The 21,910-nt window shown below is 39.3% G+C and overlaps 3 protein-coding genes across 8 annotated transcripts; 1 reads left to right on the top strand and 2 right to left on the bottom strand.

Annotated features, from left to right (window-relative positions):
* Position 1: 1 nt before the first annotated feature.
* LOC135493161 (4-aminobutyrate aminotransferase, mitochondrial-like) lies at positions 2–12,345 on the bottom strand. Of its 4 annotated transcripts, none has more exons than XM_064780192.1 (13): positions 12,199–12,345; positions 11,394–11,521; positions 11,151–11,268; positions 9,468–9,517; positions 8,417–8,497; positions 8,174–8,266; positions 7,771–7,897; positions 6,263–6,411; positions 2,587–2,724; positions 2,149–2,316; positions 1,721–1,867; positions 1,339–1,450; positions 2–973 (listed from the first exon to the last, which is right to left on the bottom strand). In XM_064780192.1, exons 1-13 carry the CDS (start codon positions 12,275–12,277, stop codon positions 855–857), a joined length of 1,509 nt encoding a protein of 502 aa, XP_064636262.1. In that variant the 5' UTR covers positions 12,278–12,345; the 3' UTR covers positions 2–854. The 4 variants fall into 4 exon arrangements, with proteins under 4 accessions (XP_064636262.1, XP_064636272.1, XP_064636255.1 ...); XM_064780202.1 differs by lacking the exon at positions 6,263–6,411 and adding an exon at positions 5,355–5,503; XM_064780185.1 differs by lacking the exon at positions 6,263–6,411 and adding an exon at positions 4,665–4,813.
* A 3,458-nt stretch (positions 12,346–15,803) lies between these two features.
* LOC135499399 (zinc finger CCHC domain-containing protein 7-like) lies at positions 15,804–20,331 on the top strand. 3 transcript variants are annotated; one of them, XM_064790250.1, is made up of 8 exons: positions 15,804–15,851; positions 16,121–16,965; positions 17,370–17,506; positions 17,790–17,963; positions 18,107–18,142; positions 18,695–18,784; positions 19,133–19,244; positions 19,395–20,331. In XM_064790250.1, exons 2-8 carry the CDS (start codon positions 16,137–16,139, stop codon positions 20,063–20,065), a joined length of 2,049 nt encoding a protein of 682 aa, XP_064646320.1. In that variant the 5' UTR covers positions 15,804–15,851; positions 16,121–16,136; the 3' UTR covers positions 20,066–20,331. The 3 variants fall into 3 exon arrangements, with proteins under 3 accessions (XP_064646320.1, XP_064646407.1, XP_064646244.1); XM_064790337.1 differs by lacking the exon at positions 15,804–15,851 and adding an exon at positions 15,898–15,993 and having other exon boundaries at positions 16,121–16,536; XM_064790174.1 differs by lacking the exon at positions 15,804–15,851 and adding an exon at positions 15,898–15,993.
* Positions 20,332–20,771: 440 nt separating this feature from the next.
* On the bottom strand, positions 20,772–21,898 carry LOC135499316 (AP-5 complex subunit sigma-1-like). Its single transcript, XM_064790085.1, has one exon. The coding sequence runs from the start codon at positions 21,848–21,850 to the stop codon at positions 21,080–21,082; it is 771 nt and encodes a 256-aa protein (XP_064646155.1). The 5' UTR covers positions 21,851–21,898; the 3' UTR covers positions 20,772–21,079.
* Between the last annotated feature and the right edge of the window lie 12 nt (positions 21,899–21,910).

Genomic DNA, 21,910 nt, shown 5'->3' with positions numbered 1-21,910 from the left:
ATAAATTTATCTTTTTTTTATTCTGGATACACAGAAGGAAGGAGTATATTATAGAAGTCTATACGTATGATTACCATTTTATTGAGACATCATTGTGTCTGAAAAATTACTAAATTCACTAACAAACGGTCAAGTGTGGTCAAACATTTTTTAGCATTAAAATCTACCGATTATACCGGTAATATATTAATATTTGAAACACTAATCACAAACCAATATAATTACGTACAATGGGCCAACAATTGTCACATATTTTGAGACTGACGATGCAAACATCAACCAAATATATATATATATGTATATTGAAAGCATATAAAAGAACTGAACAGCACACAGATACCTGATTTGCCCTTTTTGGCTTGTTGCAGCTGACTGTAGCTTAATCTTAACTTCTAAGACAACCAGTCCCACTCCCCCTGATAAGGTATATCTCCCTTAAATTCACATAGTTCTCCATCATGGCAATGGTATGTTTAAGACGAGCATACTATTTTCTGACACATTCACTGAATATATAGGTTGTCTCAAAATAAAGTCACTTGTCAAGCATTCCACTTCCAGGCTTGGCTATGAAACTACTGGTATCTTAAAACTGATTGCTAAGAAGTAGTTTTTCATTAAAGCTTATGGACTTAAACGCAATGTTGGTATTCAATGCATCTGAGGGAATGACTTTCAAAAGAAGATTTTGAGGGAAAATCCGATCCCTATTGATCACTTCTCATTACAACAAAAGATTTCTTGATTATGAGGACTCAACAAACTCTGCATCAAGCTAACAATCCTTGATTAGAACTAAAAGAGTAGTGCGACCACCTTCACTTTGAATCAAATGGTTATTATAAGGCAAGCACTTATAATTCTTTCATGATTTCATTGAGAGCATCTAAGAAGATTTCACAGTGGTGAGGCTGGGCAGTCAGACTTGGCCGCAGACGTAGACTGCTCACTCCACAACCTCCAATGTTGATACCTGAAAGACAAACACATTGGATTTGATGCAGATTTCTACAAAATTTTTATTTCAACGATGAATTACAAGTTAAGCCTGTATCTTTTATTATTTAGCATTAGTCACTAGTATAGACTTTCGGAGTGGCACAGCAGAAACATCAGTGCCTGTCACCCCCGAGGTACTTGCTTTGATATCTGGTCGGTCATGTGATAAGACAGGGCGACTCTCTTTGACCGGGGTCTTCGGTTTCTTCCTACCTTACATTTGCCTAATATTGTTTATCAAGCTTATAATGTTATGTTGACGCTCAACTCGCAACTTAGTATTTCACTGACTGAAGTCAAGTGTAGGAATGGATGATAACAACAGATCGTTTCCATTACCTCTCTGTTTGAGCGAATGTATCATCTTGTCCCTCATCTGTGCATCATGAGTATCAATGCTACAGAAGGTTCCAAGTCCACGAGCATTAGCAAGACGGTCAGGGTAAGTGTCCTGCAGAGGCAACGAAAGGCTTGAAGATATAGGCAGAGCAAGGTATTACACTCTCTGGTTCACATGCGATTGCGGTAGCAAGTTAGCAAAACAAGTGACAAATGATAGACGATTTAAATGTGAGACAAAATAGCTCTAAGATATATCATTTATATCATATGGAAAACTCATTTAACACCACATAGGGCTTCCCAAATGGGCCAATGCATTTGTGATGACATCATAGAGCATTCTTTACAGTGTATTGGATTTATGGTACAGTATTCATACCTGAAGTTTCTTGAGCCCAGCAAGAAGGAAATTGCCAGTTTCATTGACTTGTGCAAGCAGGTTTTCTGACTTGATTTCCTTTACAACAGCTTCAAGCAGAATGATCTTGTGCGGGTCGCCCATCCAAGTGTTGAAGATCCTGTGACCCTGAAAATAGGAAGGAGATTGATGAGGAAAAGGTGCGCAGGAGAACAAGCCACACACACCCACACAGTCCAGCTCCCACCAAGAAGTATTAATAGGTACTTATATTAGGCTTGCCTGGCAAGTTGACCTGCGGATCAGCATGCTATCCAGGGGGAGTGATACTTCTAGTCCCTTTATACTGTAAAATCCCGGATAAGCTCCAGCCTGATAACCCATTGCGGCGCGAGCAGACCTTGAGACCACACTAACTTTACCGTGTCACAATATCAAGGACTACTTACGTCGGTTGCCTTGTATTCCTCTTTAAAGAAGAAACCTCCCGTGATGGCCTTCTTACTGAAGCTCACAATATCTGGTGGTTCAGGGAGGTCCCAGTGTTCATGAGCCCACATCTTACCGGTAGCACCCAGGCCAGTCTGGACTTCGTCAACGATGAATGCAATGTCAAACTGAAATATTGGACAGAACAAAGATAGTAAATACAATGTTTTATAGATGAATATCATTCAAATAAAACTGTTGCTTTTATGGACATAATGTATAACATCATGTGGATAGCAAACTAATTTCATCATGCATCAACTGATCTGTGCGTGCACTACAAAGGAACTGGATGGCGTGGGTAATTTACCTCATCAATGCATATGATGCTTACATGTCCTAGGTACCAGATTGACTCTTGTTGGTAAGCAAACATTTACAGTCTTATTTCTACATACCTCTTTACATATCTTTTGAAGTTTTTGGAAGAAGTCGGGAGAAGCATAGTTGTCACCTCCCTCGGCTTGGATTGGCTCAGTGATGATGCCGACACAGGGGGTACCTCTGCCATTATACTCCTCGACTAGGGCACGAATCTGTCAACACAAGTTAGAAATATTTAAAAACACATAGCCTTTGATAGGCTTAACATGTCTCATTTTGATAAGTTCTAAGTGCATGAATCAGTTGCATATCATAAAGTGTTTAAATCTGGCAACAGACTTCTTACATGATATTAAAGAAGTATGATATTGAATGCTTAAAGATCTTTTCGTAACTACTCGATCAACTACTCGTTGCACAATATTCAACTATCTTTATCAAACACAAACCTATCTTCAGTCATACTTGAACTTTTATCAACAAAGATATTATTATTGATAATATCAGATAAATCTTTATAGATTTATACAATGATTAGATAAAAATGCACACTCAAGATATATTAGTGAAATTGACATAATGACCTGTAACTAGATACCATTAACCCCCAAGGGTTTGTCAGAAAAAGTTCTATTAGTACTTATTGGATGGAAAGATTGTGGAAAGGTTCTGACATGATGTTATCCGAGGACAAAGGACAACCCTGCACCATTTTATTGGGGGAAAATTCGGGTTAACTCCAAGAATCACCAAATATATTGCCACCAAGCACATGTGATGGGAAGAAGAGGTTGGCTTATTAATAAAGCAAATTGGTTATAAAGATTAAAGCAAATTGGTTATAAAGATTACAAGAAGCTAAAGACAGACTATTCATAAAGATGATTTCATAACTTTGCCCCGAATATTTTTCACAACCAGCCAAATTAGTTGAGAAATAAGAGTTTGTGTAAAGGTTCGACAGTGCTGGCCTCGAGATGATATTGAAACGATGGCTCAAGGCATTAGTGAATACATACAATGTTTACATACAGATTTGAATCTGTGATACAGCTGGATAAGGAAGGTGGCATATTTAGGTTGTTGCAGGTATGGCAAAGTGGGAACCATTTTGTTCATATTGGTGAGATTCGGGCCCAGTTGTTCAAAGCAAGTAAGTTTACTAACTTGGCGCTGATTATAATGGGCTTTATACACTTGTTTTGAACAAATGGACAAAGGTGTAAAAAAACCTGTTATCTTTGGATTAAAGTGAGGTTTGAGAAGATCTGTCCGTCAAATGGAAACTTTTTAGAGTAAGGAAATTGAGCCACAAGAAGCATTTTCATTAATAGATCGGTTTCTAATTCTGACCAAACGAAATCTTGAGAAAAAAAGCCTTCTTACAAGGCTAGTTTGGTTGATAGATCGGCTATCAAATATACACAACTGCACAGGACAGGCTGGTGTCATTGGATACGGGGACAGGTTATTCAGGACACTATCTCACCATACCTCATGCAAGCACCGTTTCTCCTCTTCTGCATTTTCAGCAGCATACTTATCATATGGGTATCTGACTTGGGGAAATGGTCCCATGGGCCAGTCAGTGGCAGGGAAAAATAGTTTGGTTTCTGGTTTGTTGGGCAAGTGGCTTGCATTCATAGCACCTACAGATACACAAAAGAGTTGGTTGACAAAAACTACTGATCCAGGATAGCAAAATAAGTTGCAATGACCAGAAAACCGAAAATGAGTGTTTTGTATCTGCACTTTATTAGCCTCAGAATGATGTGAAAATCTTCCCAATAGCTTGAAAATTTAATTGCAGAAGTTTTGGATGTATTTTCCTCTGTAAAAGTTATGTGTCAACATGTCACACCTTTTGTTGTCCTTAATCGTCACATGTTTAGCAAAACTTATTCACTTTACCACTTGGGCAACACACTCCTGTCCTGTGAAGAAGTGTGTTCAAAAGCTTCAAAATAAGTTATTGCAATGACAGTACAAACCTTATCTTTCAGAGACAGACCTCCTCATTGATTAAAAGGGGGTAATTGGATGTTGATTTTATGAAGTGGGTTATGAAGAGGAGCCTTCCTTAGAGGAGCCAGTCCTGTTTCAGATGAGGTAGGATGCGGCAAGAAATTGGGTTTAATGAGTTTCACAATACCTCACTCAAGCACATTCTCTCCTGCCTAGCATTATGCTCAGCATATTTTTCATATGGATACATAACTTTGGGGAATGGTGCAACCGGCCAATCGTCGGCAGGGAAATAAAGTTTATGCGTGGGTTTGACCGTACTCGCATTCAGAGCACCTATAATTATGAAGGGAAGCAGAAAAGACCAAGGGTATAAGAGCAGTGCATGATGTATACAGTGCAAAAGTGCAATCTCATGCACTGAAGCCTAACAGAAGCCCAGGATCATTCCGAGGACACACTTTTTTCTTTGGAATGTTGATCCAGCCGAACGAAGGTTTATAGAAGTAGAGATACTGCTGAAAACCACATCCAAACGCGTCCTTTTTGCCATATTTTCGAAAGACATTTATGAAGCAGCTATTTGTTTTGGCCAATTGTAAAATATCCCCCAAAAAATAAATTTTCACAATTTTTTAAGCTTTATTGTTTTAACAATCAAAAGTAGTTGTAGACATGATGGGCGCAATTGTGGTCAACTGACCATTTAAAAAAAGCTTTTATCTGCCAGGTAAAAGAGGGAGCGAATGCACCTTGCATCCACCCCTGGTGCTAGGGAAGTGTTGGTTGAGCACAAGCAACTAACATCTAACGCACAAGACAATAAGATAAAGAGAGCAAGATCTGATCTAAGCATGCACACAGCCACAAAATGTACCTCATGCAAGCAACGCTGTTCCTCCTGTGCATTTTCAACTCCATACCTCTCCAACGGGTATTTGAGCTCAGGAAACGATGCACAGGGCCAGTCCAGCTGTGGTATGTCAAGTTTCTGGTTGGCCTTTGCACGTGTTACATTCAAGGCACCTACCAACACACAAACACGTCAAGAAAAAAAGCTCTGAAGAAGTTTAGATGCAGGGAAGCTAGTGTGTCACACTAACTGGTTAAAACGATAGCCTTAGGGTTATGATTTTAAGATGGCATTCTCGTATAATTAGTAGAGCAACTTGTTAAACCCCAAACCTTAGAGTTAAAAGCCTACAATGTTCATTTTCATTGTATTTTCTTGTGGTACAGGTAAATGAAAATTCACAAATTGCAGAATTTGCTTTACTTCTCTTGTTGGCCATTTCGTGGAGGAACTCGAACTATGATTTGTGACAAGAGCACTTTTTTAACGGAAGCCCCCCCCCTCCAGAGCTAAGGTGATAAAAGCATATGTTATTGGTATAAGAGTACTTTTTTGGCGGAAGCCCCCGCCCCAAGCTCACCGCATGTTAGCCCCTCCCTGTCATCCTATTCTTCTGCACTACCTGGACAGGGAAATATTTCTTGATCAATTTCAGCAAGTTGCTACATGTATTTAGACAACTGGCTGTTGGTAAAATTTGATTTACTCTATTGGAAATTCAAATTTTTTCATCAGACAAAAAAAACTCGCTTTGGAGCTGAAATGGTTTTTTCTATTAAAAAACTATTGTAACCAGACCAAAATATACACCATCGGACCATGCAGTTAAAGAAGAAATTAAATCAGAGCTTACTACCTGACCAAAAGAAAATAGAGTGGAGAACACCTTAGAAGGTACATGTAATAAAAACAAATCCCTGTATCCAAAATACCTCATCCAAGCAGCGTTGTTCCTCTTTCTGATTTTCAACAACATGACTTTCCAATGGATATTTGATTTCTGGGAATGATGCACACGGCCAGTCCATCTGCGGAAAGTCTACTTTATGACTGGCCTTTGTGTGAGTGACATTTAAGACACCTATGAAAAAGTAACACATTTGATGAGAAATGTGATAAAAAATAGGTTCTTTGCGGCAGCGTTTGCTTCCAATTAAGATTGAACATTTATTGATGAAGAGAAAACTACGCTACACACGCCACACTTGAGCATCTTGACAAAACATCCACCCCAAAAAAATAAATAGTTCAGATAATGGGAAAACTGTTGTGCAATCTAAACCACAGGTAAGAAAGGTGCATCTAGTTTCATCATAGGCGTACCAGCCCAAGCCTTCTTCAAATGCCACATTTTGAGTTTAAGAATATTTTTCAAAATCAACAAAATGTTTCAAATCGAAGACGGAGAGAAAAACAAACCAGTATCTCACTATTGGTCTGCAGTGTTTCACCAATGGTACAAAATGTTTTGGAGAAGGCATTCTCAAACAGTCTAACACACAGTTCATACACAGAAGAAGAGGTTTAAAAAGACTCTGCAACTCATTACCTCAGATAGACAATTACTATCTTCTGTTTCGTTGCGTGAAGAATTTTCAGGGGTATCAAGTGGGTAACGATACTTTGGAAAGTTAGCCATTGGCCAGTCAAGCTGAGGTATGTCCAACTTGTAGGTATATTTTGAGTGGGTAACGCACAAGCACCCTGTGGCAGAATTAAGATAACAAACAGTGATTTTGACTTTTACAACTGATAGTGATAATAAAGTGACTTCACTTATCTATTACAGTTAAGACTACATCGATTTCCAATATAAAATTACAAAACATGAGAATTTGTAAAGCAGGCCTTGCCACTATAGTAAGCTTATCTATAGCTTGTCTTCAGCAACCGCTTATGTATCTGCCATGTATCTAACTGTTACATGTAAGTACACCACATGTGTTCCCAATCAATGCACCTAAATAAATCTCTTTATGCAGGTCGATGATCTACATGTGCTGACAAAATAACTGCGCTTTTGACACCTTTGACCAGGCAAGCCAGATGGCCAACAGTTCTCGCCAGTAGATAACACTCCAAGGTGGCAGACAATTAAAGGCTACTGCTCTAACATATCTCAGGTGAGACAACACAGCAACAAAACATACTGCTTTTTTTTTAATTCGATTTGTAATTTCAGTCTCAACAATAAAACCTATTTTTCTTTGCATTTTTCTACAATAGACCAATGATTTGACAAAGAAATCCAATATCAACTACCCCAGTTAGCCCAAAGTTAATAGCAGTTGAAAATAATTCAATTCTTTCAAATCAGTTGTTTAGTATTTTCAGGCCATCAATGAGAGTAGAAATACGTCACTGAGTCTGCGGAGTATAGTATTATTAAGAGTAGACAAAGTGATCTTTCATTGATTCAAACAACCACTCAGCTCCTTACCCATAGTTCGCCCATGGAAGGCATTCTTGAAGCCCATAATGGTGAGAGGAGGACATCCAGGAGGAAGGTTGAGGAGGCACGTTTCTAAATCTTCTTTCGTTGGGGGTGCACCACCTCGTAATTTCCGCTGAAAAGAATAATAGATTTTAGCATTTTCTTCAGCGGGCAGGAAAAATTCTCAAGATACACAAACCGAACGACTAACCCAAATTGTCACCAGGGCATGCTTGATAACATTAACTCTCCATGAAACAAGATTTGTAGGGTTAAATTGGCTTAAGCCAGCAAGGGAAAACCAATGTATTGAAATGGTTCAGAGAAAGCTTGGACTGATTTTTGGTAGGCCATTAATAATTAAATACCAACAGACATATAGGACACCCTTAATGTTTTCGTATCTTACCATATGCCTCATGAAGACGGCCTTGAATCCATGTTCATTTGAGCAAGCACCACACATCAGAGTATGTACATGATTCAGGCCAGGTGGGGCAATCTGAAAAACAAATCAGAATTATATGATTGGTAAGGTACTGTCACGAGACACCCTGATGATTCAGTTAACTGCGACAAACTTTTATACAAGATACATATTTTACTGCGAAGTTAAAATGTTTTAGCAAAGATATGGTTGAGATATGCATACCTCCAAAAGAGAGTTCTCCATTCGCGCTGGCCAGTTACCAGGGGGAAACACCTGAAGTGCAGGTCGGTTAACCAGGTCATACTGAAATACACAGATGTTGAAAAAATTGGATAACACCGATCACATGAGCAACGGATCCATGATATGGATGCAATAAGATGAATTCTGATATTTTGATCTATGGTGATGCAGTGGACAAATTATTTATTAGCATCTTTCTTAGCAATACCAGACTAAAGCCATATCATTACTTCTGATACCAAGCTTAAAATTAGGGGCCATTCCCATCAACATTTTCCTGATTTTACACTTGAATCAAGACCCTTTCTTAACCAACATAGAAGATTATGTTCTGTAATTTTACAAGAGCAACTTTTTAGAACTACATGTATGTCCCTCAGTTTTCATCACATTTAGCTGATAAACCAATAGAACTATGAACAGGCCTATGCTTTAACGTTTATGGTTAAGAATTTATGTTACGTCGGCTTACACATATGTACTTATATAGTGCCCTTACATTTTTACATGAATACATACACAGCCACAGGCCAACCTAATAGTAAACTGTATTTTATATTCTAGGCCTATATGTTTATCACGAAGGAACATTTTAGTTTCAGAACAGCCATTTCACACCAGTTGGCGTCATACGCTCCAAGTCTTTTGGTAACAATATCGTTACTGTTGGTGAGCTGATGAAGTTTCGTAACAGATCCAAGGGGAAGTAATGAATTTTACATGAGCCATCCTTATGGCCAAATCTTCTCAGTATAAAGATTGCAAACAGAGAACTGGGCTTCTTGGCTACACAAACAGGCAGGAGCATTTGATGATCTTAGAAAGTAATCGGAAACCAAAGCAAATAATATTAATAAGGAAAGAGGCAGATGAATAATTGGCAAATGCACTTAGATTCATGTCTCTGTCGGTGATGAATTGATACCGGATTATGACATGCTGAATGGGGCTCCCACTAAACTAAATCAGCATTGATTTTCTTTGAAGAGGACAGACCACTTGAGTCTGGGAGAGAGCTGGGCATACTTACCACATTAGCAGGATCTTGCATAGCTTTTATCATGCTCGGATGGTTGTACCCTGCAAGGCAAGAGAATGATAATCATAACCTTCAAAATTTTACATATTTCATGTGTTTATGTATGTTGTCATTGGCAGAAGATGGTAACTCACTCCGCCCATGGAAGCACATTATTGCCTAGCTAATCTGACTTTATAACTTCATCTTTGAGCATTCTGACTGAGCTTCATTTTATTTCCCTTCAATATACATTTTAACAAGTCTTGCAGGTCATTTTCGTGCAATAAATATATGTCACATCATGTTACATGTTTATGGCATAACCTGCCAGGTCACGCGATTATCCTCTGATTAACAGAAAATAGGATTAAAGCCTTTAAAAAGAAAAACATCTATAAAGCTCATGATAAGTCATACCAGTGCCAGCAAGATTTTCAGACATCAACTCAAGGTCACCAGACCTATAGGACACCCATATTCAAATTCGATATGATAACATAGACAATTATCAAGGTTTAATGTCCAATGCCACATATTAACTCATTATCCAGTAAGACTGATTTACTCCATGACATGTTAACCGTAGTTCAGCAAGCATCGTACAAATAAGCGATTTTAGTCATGTTCTCATGGTTCCATTGCAAGTCGCAGCGACTAACATTGTTTGGTTTTTCTGTAATGCTTTAGTTATACTCAGACCCCTGATTTGTATCTTTGATATTCTCACGATCAAGATATTTTATGGATGGGAAAAACAGTGGGTTTTAATGGAAAGAAAAGATCAGGCATTTACAGTATAAATGACAAAGGACAACACATTTTTAAAAGCTGATTGAACTTTTTAAAGCACAACAGATTAGCCAAAAAAAAGGCGCAAGAGTTCAAAGGTCAGATGAAAGTAGCTTTTTTAAATATTGCAATAACACTAACTAGGATAGCTAGACAAATGCCAATCGAGACACCCAAGAAACCAGCTCAAGGAGTTTGTTATTGTCATCTCAAGGCAAGATTTATAGGAGTCAAAAAGAAAAACAACCAGTTGACATAAGTAGGAAATGTCACCAAAGTTTGTCACCTCCTCCACCCGAGATAATTTTAGATTCTCTCTACTTCTAGATGTGTGTCAGTGATCAGTTTTTATCTGGTAATATGCCAAACTAGGTTCAGCCTACTCAAATTCCTCCAGCAGACCTAACACTGACACACAATTTATAAGTATGTTGTATAATTTTAACTTCAATGAAGGAGGTTGACACTTATTTTAAAGAAGATTAGACACTACGTATCTCAAGTTATCTCAAATGAAGGAGACTCATATGATGAACTTTTACTATCAGTAATTAATGGGTTCATGAAATAAATCTGATAGCCTCACCCTGAGAATAGGCACAAGTAGGCATTGTAAGAAATTGAGTGATTTAACTGTGTTTTAAAAAAGAAAATTTTACATAATGTGCCTACTTTTTCACGGAGGCTTTTAATACTTAATTGTTTTAATAATATTTTAGATTATCAGTGTACTATCCTTTTGGTCAATTGTTATTGAAACGCGCCACAAACAATTCCAGCAACTGGGAGTACCGATTAAAAGACTTAAACAGGAGTCAATTCTTGTCTTTTTCACAACAATTTTAAATGGATTGACTTTCTATGGAATATTCAGTGATGATTAAAATTCAAGAAAGAACTTACCAAGAGGTATAGATGATATCTGTGTGAACAGATCAAGAATAGTATTGCCATCCATATCCACGATATAGTTGCCCAGACATTTTGAGTAGTCGACAAAAAACTGCACACTTGAGCAATGCTGAAAGTAAAGGAAGCAAATCTTTAGAACCTATTATTGTGAGATACTCGGTACAGTTTTTTCTACTTGGGTTAAGAAATCAGAAAGCTTTGCAACATTTAGATAATTTGAATTTTACTATTTACCTGTATGTTGTCAAGTTCTCTCAATAGTTCCTTTGATTTTGGTCCAGGTAGGGCTGTTTTCATTACAGGCCCTTCTGGCTCATCCACACCATAATGTTTCCTGGCGGCCTGTCCAGTTACACACCGAACTGAAGAAAGAATAAAACCAGACTAAAAAAAAGCAGGGTGTTTTCATTTAGAAAAAAGGGCGAGGGCAGGGCGCTGCGGCCTTCTTCTATTCTGCTTTAGCTGAAACACTATGTCCCTATATTGAGGCAGTGCCAATGGACGATTTTGAGAAGTTTGTGGGTGCGCTGACCAATCATGCGTTTCAAAGGAGTCACAATTGCTTTATGGCATTGCCCAAAGTCTGCTTTGGCCTTCTGTTTTTCCGATGTGTTCCGATGGTACAAAATTGTTTTGTTTGGGCCTTCGGCCTCGTTCGTCTGCATCGAAAAGGTCTAGGCTATGACGTAACTCAACCGAGTCAACGTGATTCCTTTCTTATCTAATCTAGACTACCACGATGCCTCCGTCACTCCAATTCAACGGTTCAATCTTTTCACTAAACAAAAATTGCATGAAAAGCAAATAGCAATAAGCATACATCCACTACTGCTACTAAAAAATACATTTTGCATTTCATGGATCATACACATACACAACATAGTGCAGTGCCACGTAGGGATGACAAGCAGAACTAGAATATTTACATTTTGCTCAACTTTTATTCACTGCCTGCAAGAAATTAGTAATGCAAACCGAATTTATAATTGGTGCATTAGAAAGTTGAATATGAATACGAAACGACCACATAAATACTCACTTTGTTTCCGGAGTGAACATAGTGAATTTTGTTGAATGAATCGGCGAAGTCCGAACTGCATACACCCACTCGTCGCCATTCCTGCTTGATCTAGAGCAAAGTCGGCAAACTCGCCCAAGTGCCCAAAATATAAGGAACGAAATCAGCGCCTCTAGTGTCAAGATTTCGAGCCGGAGGCAGACAGTGTTATATCCAATCCGCGATAGCAGGTCATGTGATCTTTGAGATTTCGCGGGAAATGAAAGGGTACCAACTGTGTGATGATGTCATCGTTGGAGAGACTCTTTGCTCACCAGTTTTGGCGTGAGGAGGTTTAGACTGGATACCGACTCTTTCACCAGTCTCCTCCATGCCGAGTTTAATAAGCCCCCCTTTAGGAGGGGCTCTTAAGATACACGTGTGTGTGGGAGTATATACTGATTTGATGAGAAATAAAGAGAGTAAATATTGTATATCCTACAAACAATTTTTTTTGGTATTTTTCTGAATTAACTCCGTTGAGTTTACCGATTTCTCCGCGATCTTCCGGTGGTGGTTGCTATCCCATTGATTGAAATTAATTTAAATTAATTTAAATCTTCATGGGAATTCGCTACATCATATGCCTAAGAAATTGGCCAATTATATTAATATTTTTATTAGAGAAATATCCGTCCTAAATAATGACAGAAAAGGGTGGTTTATTTCAATTTTGTGTCGACATGATCGAGGTCACGTGACATAAAAACAAAACAATCGCACACACCCGTCCAAAAAGGCACTTTAAGAAAAACAAATACGTTTTTCCAGCTTAAAACCACACTGACGACTAAGTTATATTGGTCTTCTGCCCAAATCTGAAGTATCAAAATGAATCACAAACTAGAACTAGCTCTATTTAGCAAAAGTTGCGTGAAAAATTCGGGTGAGCGACATTCTGTACCCTAGCGGCCAATAAATAAACTACTTTCAGCCGTCTGCTCCGGTCTCGTTAGGGAGTTTTTCCCAAATGTACGCGATGATGACGTGCCCCATTAACAGGACGTAACATCTATTTTAAAATGCGTTTCCAAAGTGAATGCATGAGGACAACCTATTTGTGTCGTATATCACTGGAAACGCCCGATTCCCGTGAATAAGGACAATCACAATGTATTACATTACCAAAACAAAAATGTGTCGGAAGGAACTATATGGATGGTCCCATCGCACCCCCCCCTCCAGCAGTATGACACAGAAGGGCTAGTTGACTGTCCACCGGGGGGGGGGGGGGGGGTTTGGGGGAGCTTCCCCCCAACGCACTGGTAAAAACCTATGTCGACGGAGGGGGGTTTGGGGGGTGTCCCCCCCATTGTAACAGCTGTAGTTGTTAGAGCTTGCACTTAACATATGCTCGTAGGGGGGTTCGGGGGAGCTCCCCCGACCTAAAGGGGGGCTCACTAAGTCCTTGACTTTACATATTATGACTAATAAGCCCCCCTCTTAGGAGGGGCTCTTAAGATACACGTGTGTGCGGGAGTATATAATGTAAATGAAGTGAAATAAAGAGAGTAATTATTGTATATCCAACAAACAATTTTTTTTGGTTTTTCAAAATGGCGCTGAATAAATAAATCAGACCAGTTGTAGCGCTGAATTATAAATCAGACCAGTTGTAACAGGTTACGAGAACATCTAATTTAAATCTTCATGGGAATTCGCTACATATGCCTAAGAAATTGGCCAATTATATTAATATTTTTATTAGAGAAATATCCGTCCTAAATAATGACAGAAAAGGGTGGTTTATTTCAATTTTGTGTCGACATGGTCGAGGTCACGTGACATAAACAAAACAATCGCACACACCCGTCCAAAAAAAGCACTTTAAGAATAACAAATACGTTTTTCCTGCTTAAAACCACACTGACGACTAAGTTATATTGGTCTACTGCCCAAATCTGAAGTATCAAAATGAATAACAAACTAGAACTAGCTCTATTTAGCAAAAGTTGCGTGAAAAATTCGGGTGAGTGACATTCTGCACCCTAGCGGCCAATAAGTAAACTACTTTCAGCCGTCTGCTCTGGTCTCGTTAGGGAGTTTTTCCCAGTTTTCCCGCGATGATGACGTGCCCCATTAACAGGACGTAACATCTATTTTAAAATGCGTTTCCAAAGTGAATGCATGAGGACAATCCATTTAAGTGTCGTATACCACTGGAAACGCCCGATTCCCGTGAATAAGGACAATCACAATGTATTACATTACCAAAACAAAACTGTGTCGGAAGGAACTATATGGATGGTCTCATCGCACCCCCCCCCCCCCCTCCAGCAGTATGACACAGAAGGGCTAGTTGACTGTCCACCGGGGGGGTTTGGGGGGAGCTTCCCCCCAACGCACTGGTAAAAACCTATGTCGACGGAGGGGGGTTTGGGGGGTGTCCCCCCATTGTAACAGCTGTAGTTGTTAGAGCTTGCACTTAACATATGCTCGTAGGGGGGTTCGGGGGAGCTCCCCCGACCTAAAGGGGGGCTCACTAAGTCCTTGACTTTACATATTAAGACCCCCTTTAGGAGGGGCTCTTAAGATACACGTGTGTGCGGGAGTATATAATGTAAATGAAGTGAAATAAAGAGAGTAAGTATTGTATATCCAACAAACAATTTTTTTTGGTTTTTCAAAATGGCGCTGAATAAATAAATCAGACCAGTTGTAGCGCTGAATTATAAATCAGACCAGTTGTAACAGGTTACGAGAACATCTAATTTAAATCTTCATGGGAATTCGCTACATATGCCTAAGAAATTGGCCAATTATATTGATATTTTCATTAGAGAAATATCCGTCATAAATAATGACAGAAAAGGTGGTTTTATATCAATTTTGTGTCTACATGGTCGAGGTCACGTGACATAAAAACAATCGCACACACCCGTCCAAAAAAGGCACTTTAAGAAAAACAAATACGTTTTCCCTGCTTAAAACCACACTGACGACTAAGTTATATTGGTCTACTGCCCAAATCTGAAGTATCAAAATGAATCACAAACTAGAACTAGCTCTATTCAGCTATAGTTGCGTGAAAAATTCGGGTGAGCGGCGCGAGCGGCGTACATTCTGCACCCTAGCGGCCAAAAAATAAACTACTTTCAGCTGTCTGCTCCGGTCTCGTTAGGGAGTTTTTCCCAAATGTACGCGATGATGACGTGCCCATTAACAGGACGTAACATCTATTTTAAAATGCGTTTCCATCGTGAATGCATAAGGACAACCCATTTGTGTCGTATATCACTGGAAATGCCCGATTCCCGTGAATAAGGACAATCAAAATGTATTACATTACCAAAACAAAAATGTGTCGGAAGGAACTATATGGATGGTCCCATCGCACCCCCCCTCCAGCAGTATGACACAGAAGGGCTAGTTGACTGTCCACCGGGGGGGTTTGGGGGGAGCTTCCCCCCAACGCACTGGTAAAAACCTATGTCGACGGAGGGGGGTTTGGGGGGTGTCCCCCCATTGTAACAGCTGTAGTTGTTAGAGCTTGCACTTAACATATGCTCGTAGGGGGGTTCGGGGGAGCTCCCCCGACCTAAAGGGGGGCTCACTAAGTCCTTGACTTTACATATTAAACTATAGCTCTGAAATTTTGCTAGGCTATTTCTTTCTTAAATTATTGGCAAATTAATGTAAGTGTTACATTCACACGTTGTTGACGAACATATTTGCCCAATAGGGGGCATCTCCTGACAACCCCCAAAAAATGCTGAAATATTCTGTTTCCGCATTGCCGTATTCTAATTGAATTGTTTCATCAGAGGTTTTTGTAAGGTATTCACAAAAAAGTTGAAGCCGTTCTGTTGTTAATTAACCTATTGCTGGTAAATTAGTACCGATAAGCTGCAGATGCCGACATTCTTTTTTGTCAAGATTTTGACTCCTCTTTTTACCACTTCAGACTCAACTTCAGAGAAATGTTTGGAAGTTTCTCAAGTCAAGGGTGGGACTATGGTGATGACATCGCCAGAGGAAATCCTGATGATGATCCATTGGATGATCTGGATTCAGATAGTTCCGAGTACCACAGGGAGATGGAAGTGGCCTTGTACAGCCAAATTCATCATGAGACTGTTGGAGAAGTGGAGGAACAAGCCACGTCTTTCACTGTCGAAAACGCAAAGGAGAAAAATGGTGAAATCATCAGAAATGAATCACCCAAGCTCCTTGGAAAGAAAGCTGTGTCAACTCCAGTAGTTTCTAATGAATATACTGTGAAATTAGAGACACATGTGCTGGAGCCTAGAGCTACAAGTACACCTGCACCAGAATCAAAGGAAACTGAAGTTATTAACCTCACATCTGAAAGAAAATTCAGTAAGAAAAAGACATCTGGCCCCAAGATTGAAGACTTTCTTATGATCAGCAGTGATGATTTGATGTCTCCTCCCTGGTCTGAAAGATCTGTCAAATCAAGTACAACTAAGCAAATGCCAGAGGTTATAACACTATCAAGTGACATCACTTCCGATACTGATGTAGTTGTTGAAAAACATTTCGTTGGTGGTATCTCTCTGCCCGTTTCTGACAAGAAAAAGAGGACAAAAGCCAAGGAAGAATTGATAGATTTGACTCTTTTAGATAGTTCTGATATGTCTTCGAGTGATAGTGATATACTTCAGGAAATTGTGGATGAAATAAATGATGACAATATTGTTTTGAATGTTAACAACAAGGGAGCAAGGAAGATCGTCCTGAATGCTGCTGAATTGAGCGACTATGAAGAGATATGTCAACTTGACCAGGGTGAATTTTTGCATGAAAATATTTGAGAATACTTTTCGAATGATTGCTCAATATTCAAATTTCGAAGCTATTACTTCAGTAATCTCCTCAACCCTTTCACTGTTGTTTATTATTGGAATTGACTGTCACTGTGTGTCAGCACATGGCAGTACTGGCTGAAAACTGGCTACCGCTGCGAAAGGGTTAAAAAGATGGCCAGAGGAAAAGTAGTTGATCAATTCATCTATTGAGAATGAGATTGTGGACATGTCTGTTGATCATAATAAGATCTTCCTTGTGGTGTAAATCCTAACTCAATCGTTAAAATACCTGTACTTCAAAGACAAGGGAAAATTTACTCAAACACGTCATGTTACAAAATGTTGGTTGCAGTTTTCTAACTGGTGTGATTGTTTCATTTTCAGATTCCAGTTGGAATATAATCAATTCTGACAAGTATACCCATCTAGCCATTCCTGGTAGATATTACGGTCCGCCAAAAATTCAATGTAACAACTGCAAGGAACGAGGCCACCTCTCCAGAGACTGCCCAAAGCCAAAGGTAATAATGACCTGCGCTCTGTATTCTTGTGGAGTACAAATTGTACACCCCAGTATTTGTATTAACCTTTCTCAATACCGGACAAATATGTCAATTGTGAGGCCTCTTGTGTTATGCATTTTTACACACCGCCAGAAACAACAAACCAGGGATGAACCTGTTTAGAACATTAGCAGTGTAATCATTAAGCACTGAAATTGTTTTGGAAAAGTTTACCGTTCTGCATGATCTTAGTGAAACTATTTGTCTGCAGCCGTTTTGACAATTTTCTTGACAATTCCAGAAATTGCCAGTTTGCCTTCTCTGTGGTATTCAGGGCCACATGGCACGAGAATGTCCGGAAAGCCTCTGTTACAACTGCAGTCAAACCGGACACAGTAGCAGGGACTGCTCCAAAAGGCGCAGCAGAGATAGTGATCAGTGTTACCGCTGTGGCGGCTGGGGACACGTAAGAGCAGTAAGTCCTTTTTTTAAACAATGTTAACTTTAAATAATTCGCTTCTTTTCATAAAGATTGATACGTTAATGTACATGTAAACATTTGTGGCAAATATTTCTTTGTTGACAGTGTTGTATAATATGGCTCATGATTTATTTCAGGAATGTTCAGACCTGTGGAGACAGTACCATTCAACAGTAAGTTTCACTTCAGTTGCTCTCTCTGTATGGAGGATGCTTTACTTTGATGTATTTCAATAGCTTGGATTTGAAATGCCCAAAACATTGGCATATCTAGTGCTATTTACTGCGCTGAACTTTGAGTTTGAAACAAGTCCAAGTTTTGGGTTTTTGTTCTTATTCTGATATACTGCATGCAGTAGTGTTTATCATCTGAAATGACACTTTAAGCCCGGTCTATCATGAAATCTTTCAGTAGATCAGATGAGCTGCTCAATCAATGCTACAACCTGTGCACTTCTGACTGGTAGTACCCATTTACCCATCATACATCTGCTTGGAGTGAGACAAGTAAGACAAAGAGAGCTGCCTAGAGCCTCACACAGACTGAAGGACTTGAACCAGGGATCTCTTGACTCGTAGTTGAGAGTCTGTTTTATCCACCTCAGTGAATTCCTATTGATGTTTGACCCTTCAATTATTAGGCTGATCAGAGGCAAGCATAAATCGGTATGAGTTCTGGAAAAATCATTTGACATCTTCTCATTATGTTATCTTCTGTCCCTTCAGACTGGCCCTGGTTTACTTGTACAAACAGAGACTCAAGAGAACTCCAATATGTGGTGCTTCAACTGCAGCCAGGAAGGGCATTTTGGGCATGTGAGTAGACACTACCTATCATTTACGTATTGGTAATATTTGATGAGGAGTGCATCTTAGTTAATCCAACTTCTCACTGTTGCAGGTTGGTCTACAAATTATACTGTAAACCCTCAGATCCAAGTCCTGGAAAAGTTTGATTAGAAACAATGAAGGGGACTTTCTGATGATAGAGAGCCAACAGAGAAGGCAGCCCTGAATCAACCGGAATTCTAAGAGGATAGATAACAATTTCATTAGAAAATAAAAGCTGTGGTCCCTTGATTGTGATTCAAAGCAATAACTGGCAAGTCCCCTTCATCACACTACACGCCACACAGCATTCTAATGAGTTGTATTCATTTACAGGAATGTACAGAAGAAATGATGAATCGCTGGAGCAAGGCACCATTTTGTCCATGGGTGTCTAAATATGATGACATCAGAATCAAAAATCCAACCAATAGAAAAAGGCAGCACGGTATGGCACGGTTTGTTATTCAGAAGCATTGGGTCTGTGAAGCTTGCATTTGATCAGTAGTGTCACACTTTATATTAAAGAAGATTGCTGTGTTCGCTCAAGACAAGCGTGTAAACTATATTTAAATACAATGCTTTTGTTTATTTTTAGATGATCACAGATCCAATGAGCCTGTTTGGAAAAGAAGAAAAACAGATTCCACGAGTGCTACCAGTTCAAGAAAGATTTCTGAACAGACAAAACGCTGGTTGTCTGCTGAAGAAAATTCAAAAAAGACAAAAAAAGGAAAGAGTATGAAAAAGATTTCTGAACAGACAAAACGCTGGTTGTCTGCTGAAGACAATTCAAAAAAGACTAAAAAAGGAAAGAGTATGAAAAAAAAAAAGAGAAAGTTTGAGGAGGAATACGGAGGGGATGATTTACCGCGGTCAAGTGTCAGGGACGGGCAGAGGGGTAGGAGAAAACGGAGAGGCGCTGGTAGTTTGAGTCTAGAGCAGCATTCCTGGCTTGTTGATGAGCCTGTTGAAAAGAAAAAGGGAAGAAAGAACTTTAGAGAAAAGAAAGCTGCTGTGGCTGCTGAGTATTCGGAACAGAAGGTTGGAAACTACAGGCAGAAGAATAAAACGAAGTGGAAGTTAGATCAGACTGGTAGAAATGATGGTGGAAATCCTCATTTCAAATCAAAGTGGGTTCCATCAGAAAAAGGTGAATGGACTTGTAAGGGTAGGGGGAAGCGTGGGAAAGGTGGAGGAAGAAACTGGAATACTGGTGGTAATAGTGGATTCAAGTCCAAGAAGGGTTTCAATTTCAAGGTATACTAGGTATATTTCAAGAATTGTTTGTGTGCTCATGATTTAAATGTTGCAAGGAATTCAGTTTTGACATCTTTTGTTGTAACATCGCTCAAAAGAGGGGTTATTTCCATATATCTCTTCCAAGCAGTTTTCATCCTTTGATTGGGACTTTTACAAGTTTGTGATGATTGCGAAGATTTGTAATTCAGAAAATGAAGACACAGGATATGTTGTTTTTCATTCAAAAAATAAATACCTAGCAAAGAAACTGTGTTTTCTTCCTCATTACAGTATCCATGAGTGTCAATAAAAAATATACATGTATGTCAAGACCGAGTAATGAGAAGCTGCAGGGGAGGTAACCCTGTATTGTATTCATCATGAACAATACAGGCATCATTACCCGATTGGATTTTTGAAGGAGATGAGATGTCCACTAGGCTACTGTCCATCTGAGTAACATTGACGCTTGGTTGCAAGGGACCACAGCTTTTAGTCTCATATGACAGAACTTCATCTATTGATCTTTTATTGAGCCATGATGTAGTGATGTATGGAAGTATACATCTAGTCGTAAACCAGCATGATCTAGCTATAGAAATTGGCAAGGCCAAAACTCCAGGCTGATAAAGAGATGACATTTCCATGAATGCATCGAGACATTCAATTTTCACCCAAGATGTCACTTTAAATGATGAAGTCGCAACCATTTTAGAGCATGCTATTCACTCAAAATAAAACCACCATGGTGCTTTGAAAGCATGTCGTGTAACCATGGCTGGCTCAATGTCACAACCAGCCATCTGTCTGATGAGGAATCCGATTGGTTGTGTAGGCAATGACACAAGGACATTATTCAAGGCATTTTGGTTTTGTCTTCGAGAGCAGTTGGAGACCGACTTCATCAATCCTTTTCTCAATGAATTACAACAACAAACTGTTTTAGAACCAGTTTAATTACAAAGGATCCAAACAATACTGATATTATCTGTCATCAATTTTCACCATCCTTCAACTGTTACATGTTCTAAATCAGTCACATCATGACTTCATGACTTGTTCTATCTGTCTCTCCAGTTGCCTTGAAAGTCTGTGATTCATAAAAAGTAACTGTCCTCCGGGCAAATATTTATCAAGTATAAGGTCAACTCTATCAACTTTCAACATGGCTTCAGATGGCTGGCTTATTACACGTAAATGCTCCTGAAGAAATCCAATCAGACGTTTCAAGACAATCTCAGCTATCGTCATATTTTCATGTCCTTCCAGCACAAAGCTGAAGCAGCAATTCGCTGCCGCTAACCACAAGGAAAGTTTCTCAGTTTGATATGGTTCCCCTGCAGGCAATCTAAGAAATCCCATCTCGAATTCGGGCAAAACATCTTCATTGTTCAATCTGCTCAAGTCCTCCTCCACAGTACGCCCTGTAATCGCTTTCCGAAAGATGTATTCGGATTGCACAAAGTCAGAAACTATTTGCGACTGTTGTTTCCGACTGGCAATCAATTCCTTCGAGCTAGGTTGTTCTGTTTCCTGGTCTTGAACAGTTCCACGGGATGGTGAACGTGATCTTCTTCCATGAAAGTGATCAGGAGTCCCAATCCTGAACGACCCAGTCACATCAACAGGACTTGGGGCTGGACTTAGATTAGGGGTCGGAACATTGAGCTCATAAGAGTTCAACTTTAGTGTCCTCTCCCGAGACATGCAACCAGAACGAAATTCTGCTATATTTTCTTGACTGAAATATCGTTGGTATACTACTCTTGCAGAATCACCTGCAATAACATGAATTATGAATGCATAAACCATTCTTTTCACAGGTTTGTTTACACACTCACTTCCGGGTTTGTCGTCGTGGTTGTCGCCTAC

Source organism: Lineus longissimus, chromosome 1 (assembly GCF_910592395.1).
Source record: "Lineus longissimus chromosome 1, tnLinLong1.2, whole genome shotgun sequence".
NCBI classification, from domain to species: domain Eukaryota; kingdom Metazoa; phylum Nemertea; class Pilidiophora; order Heteronemertea; family Lineidae; genus Lineus; species Lineus longissimus.
Note: the sequence above shows the minus strand (reverse complement) of the source record. Positions and strands in the feature narration are given on the sequence as shown.

Coding starts and splice junctions, on each gene's coding strand:
- LOC135499316 (XM_064790085.1), bottom strand. CDS start 21,850: ATGGTTTATGCATTCATAATTCATGTTATTGCAGGTGATTCTGCAAGA.
- LOC135499399 (XM_064790250.1), top strand. CDS start 16,137: ATGTTTGGAAGTTTCTCAAGTCAAGGGTGGGACTATGGTGATGACATC. Junction 16,966..17,369: donor GATATGTCAACTTGACCAGG/GTGAATTTTTGC, acceptor TTTCATTTTCAG/ATTCCAGTTGGAATATAATC. Junction 19,245..19,394: donor CAATAGAAAAAGGCAGCACG/GTATGGCACGGT, acceptor GTTTATTTTTAG/ATGATCACAGATCCAATGAG.
- LOC135493161 (XM_064780175.1), bottom strand. CDS start 12,277: ATGGCGACGAGTGGGTGTATGCAGTTCGGACTTCGCCGATTCATTCAA. Junction 8,498..9,467: donor TGCAAGATCCTGCTAATGTG/GTAAGTATGCCC, acceptor TGTGTATTTCAG/TATGACCTGGTTAACCGACC. Junction 1,451..1,720: donor CTGGGCTCAAGAAACTTCAG/GTATGAATACTG, acceptor TTGCCTCTGCAG/GACACTTACCCTGACCGTCT.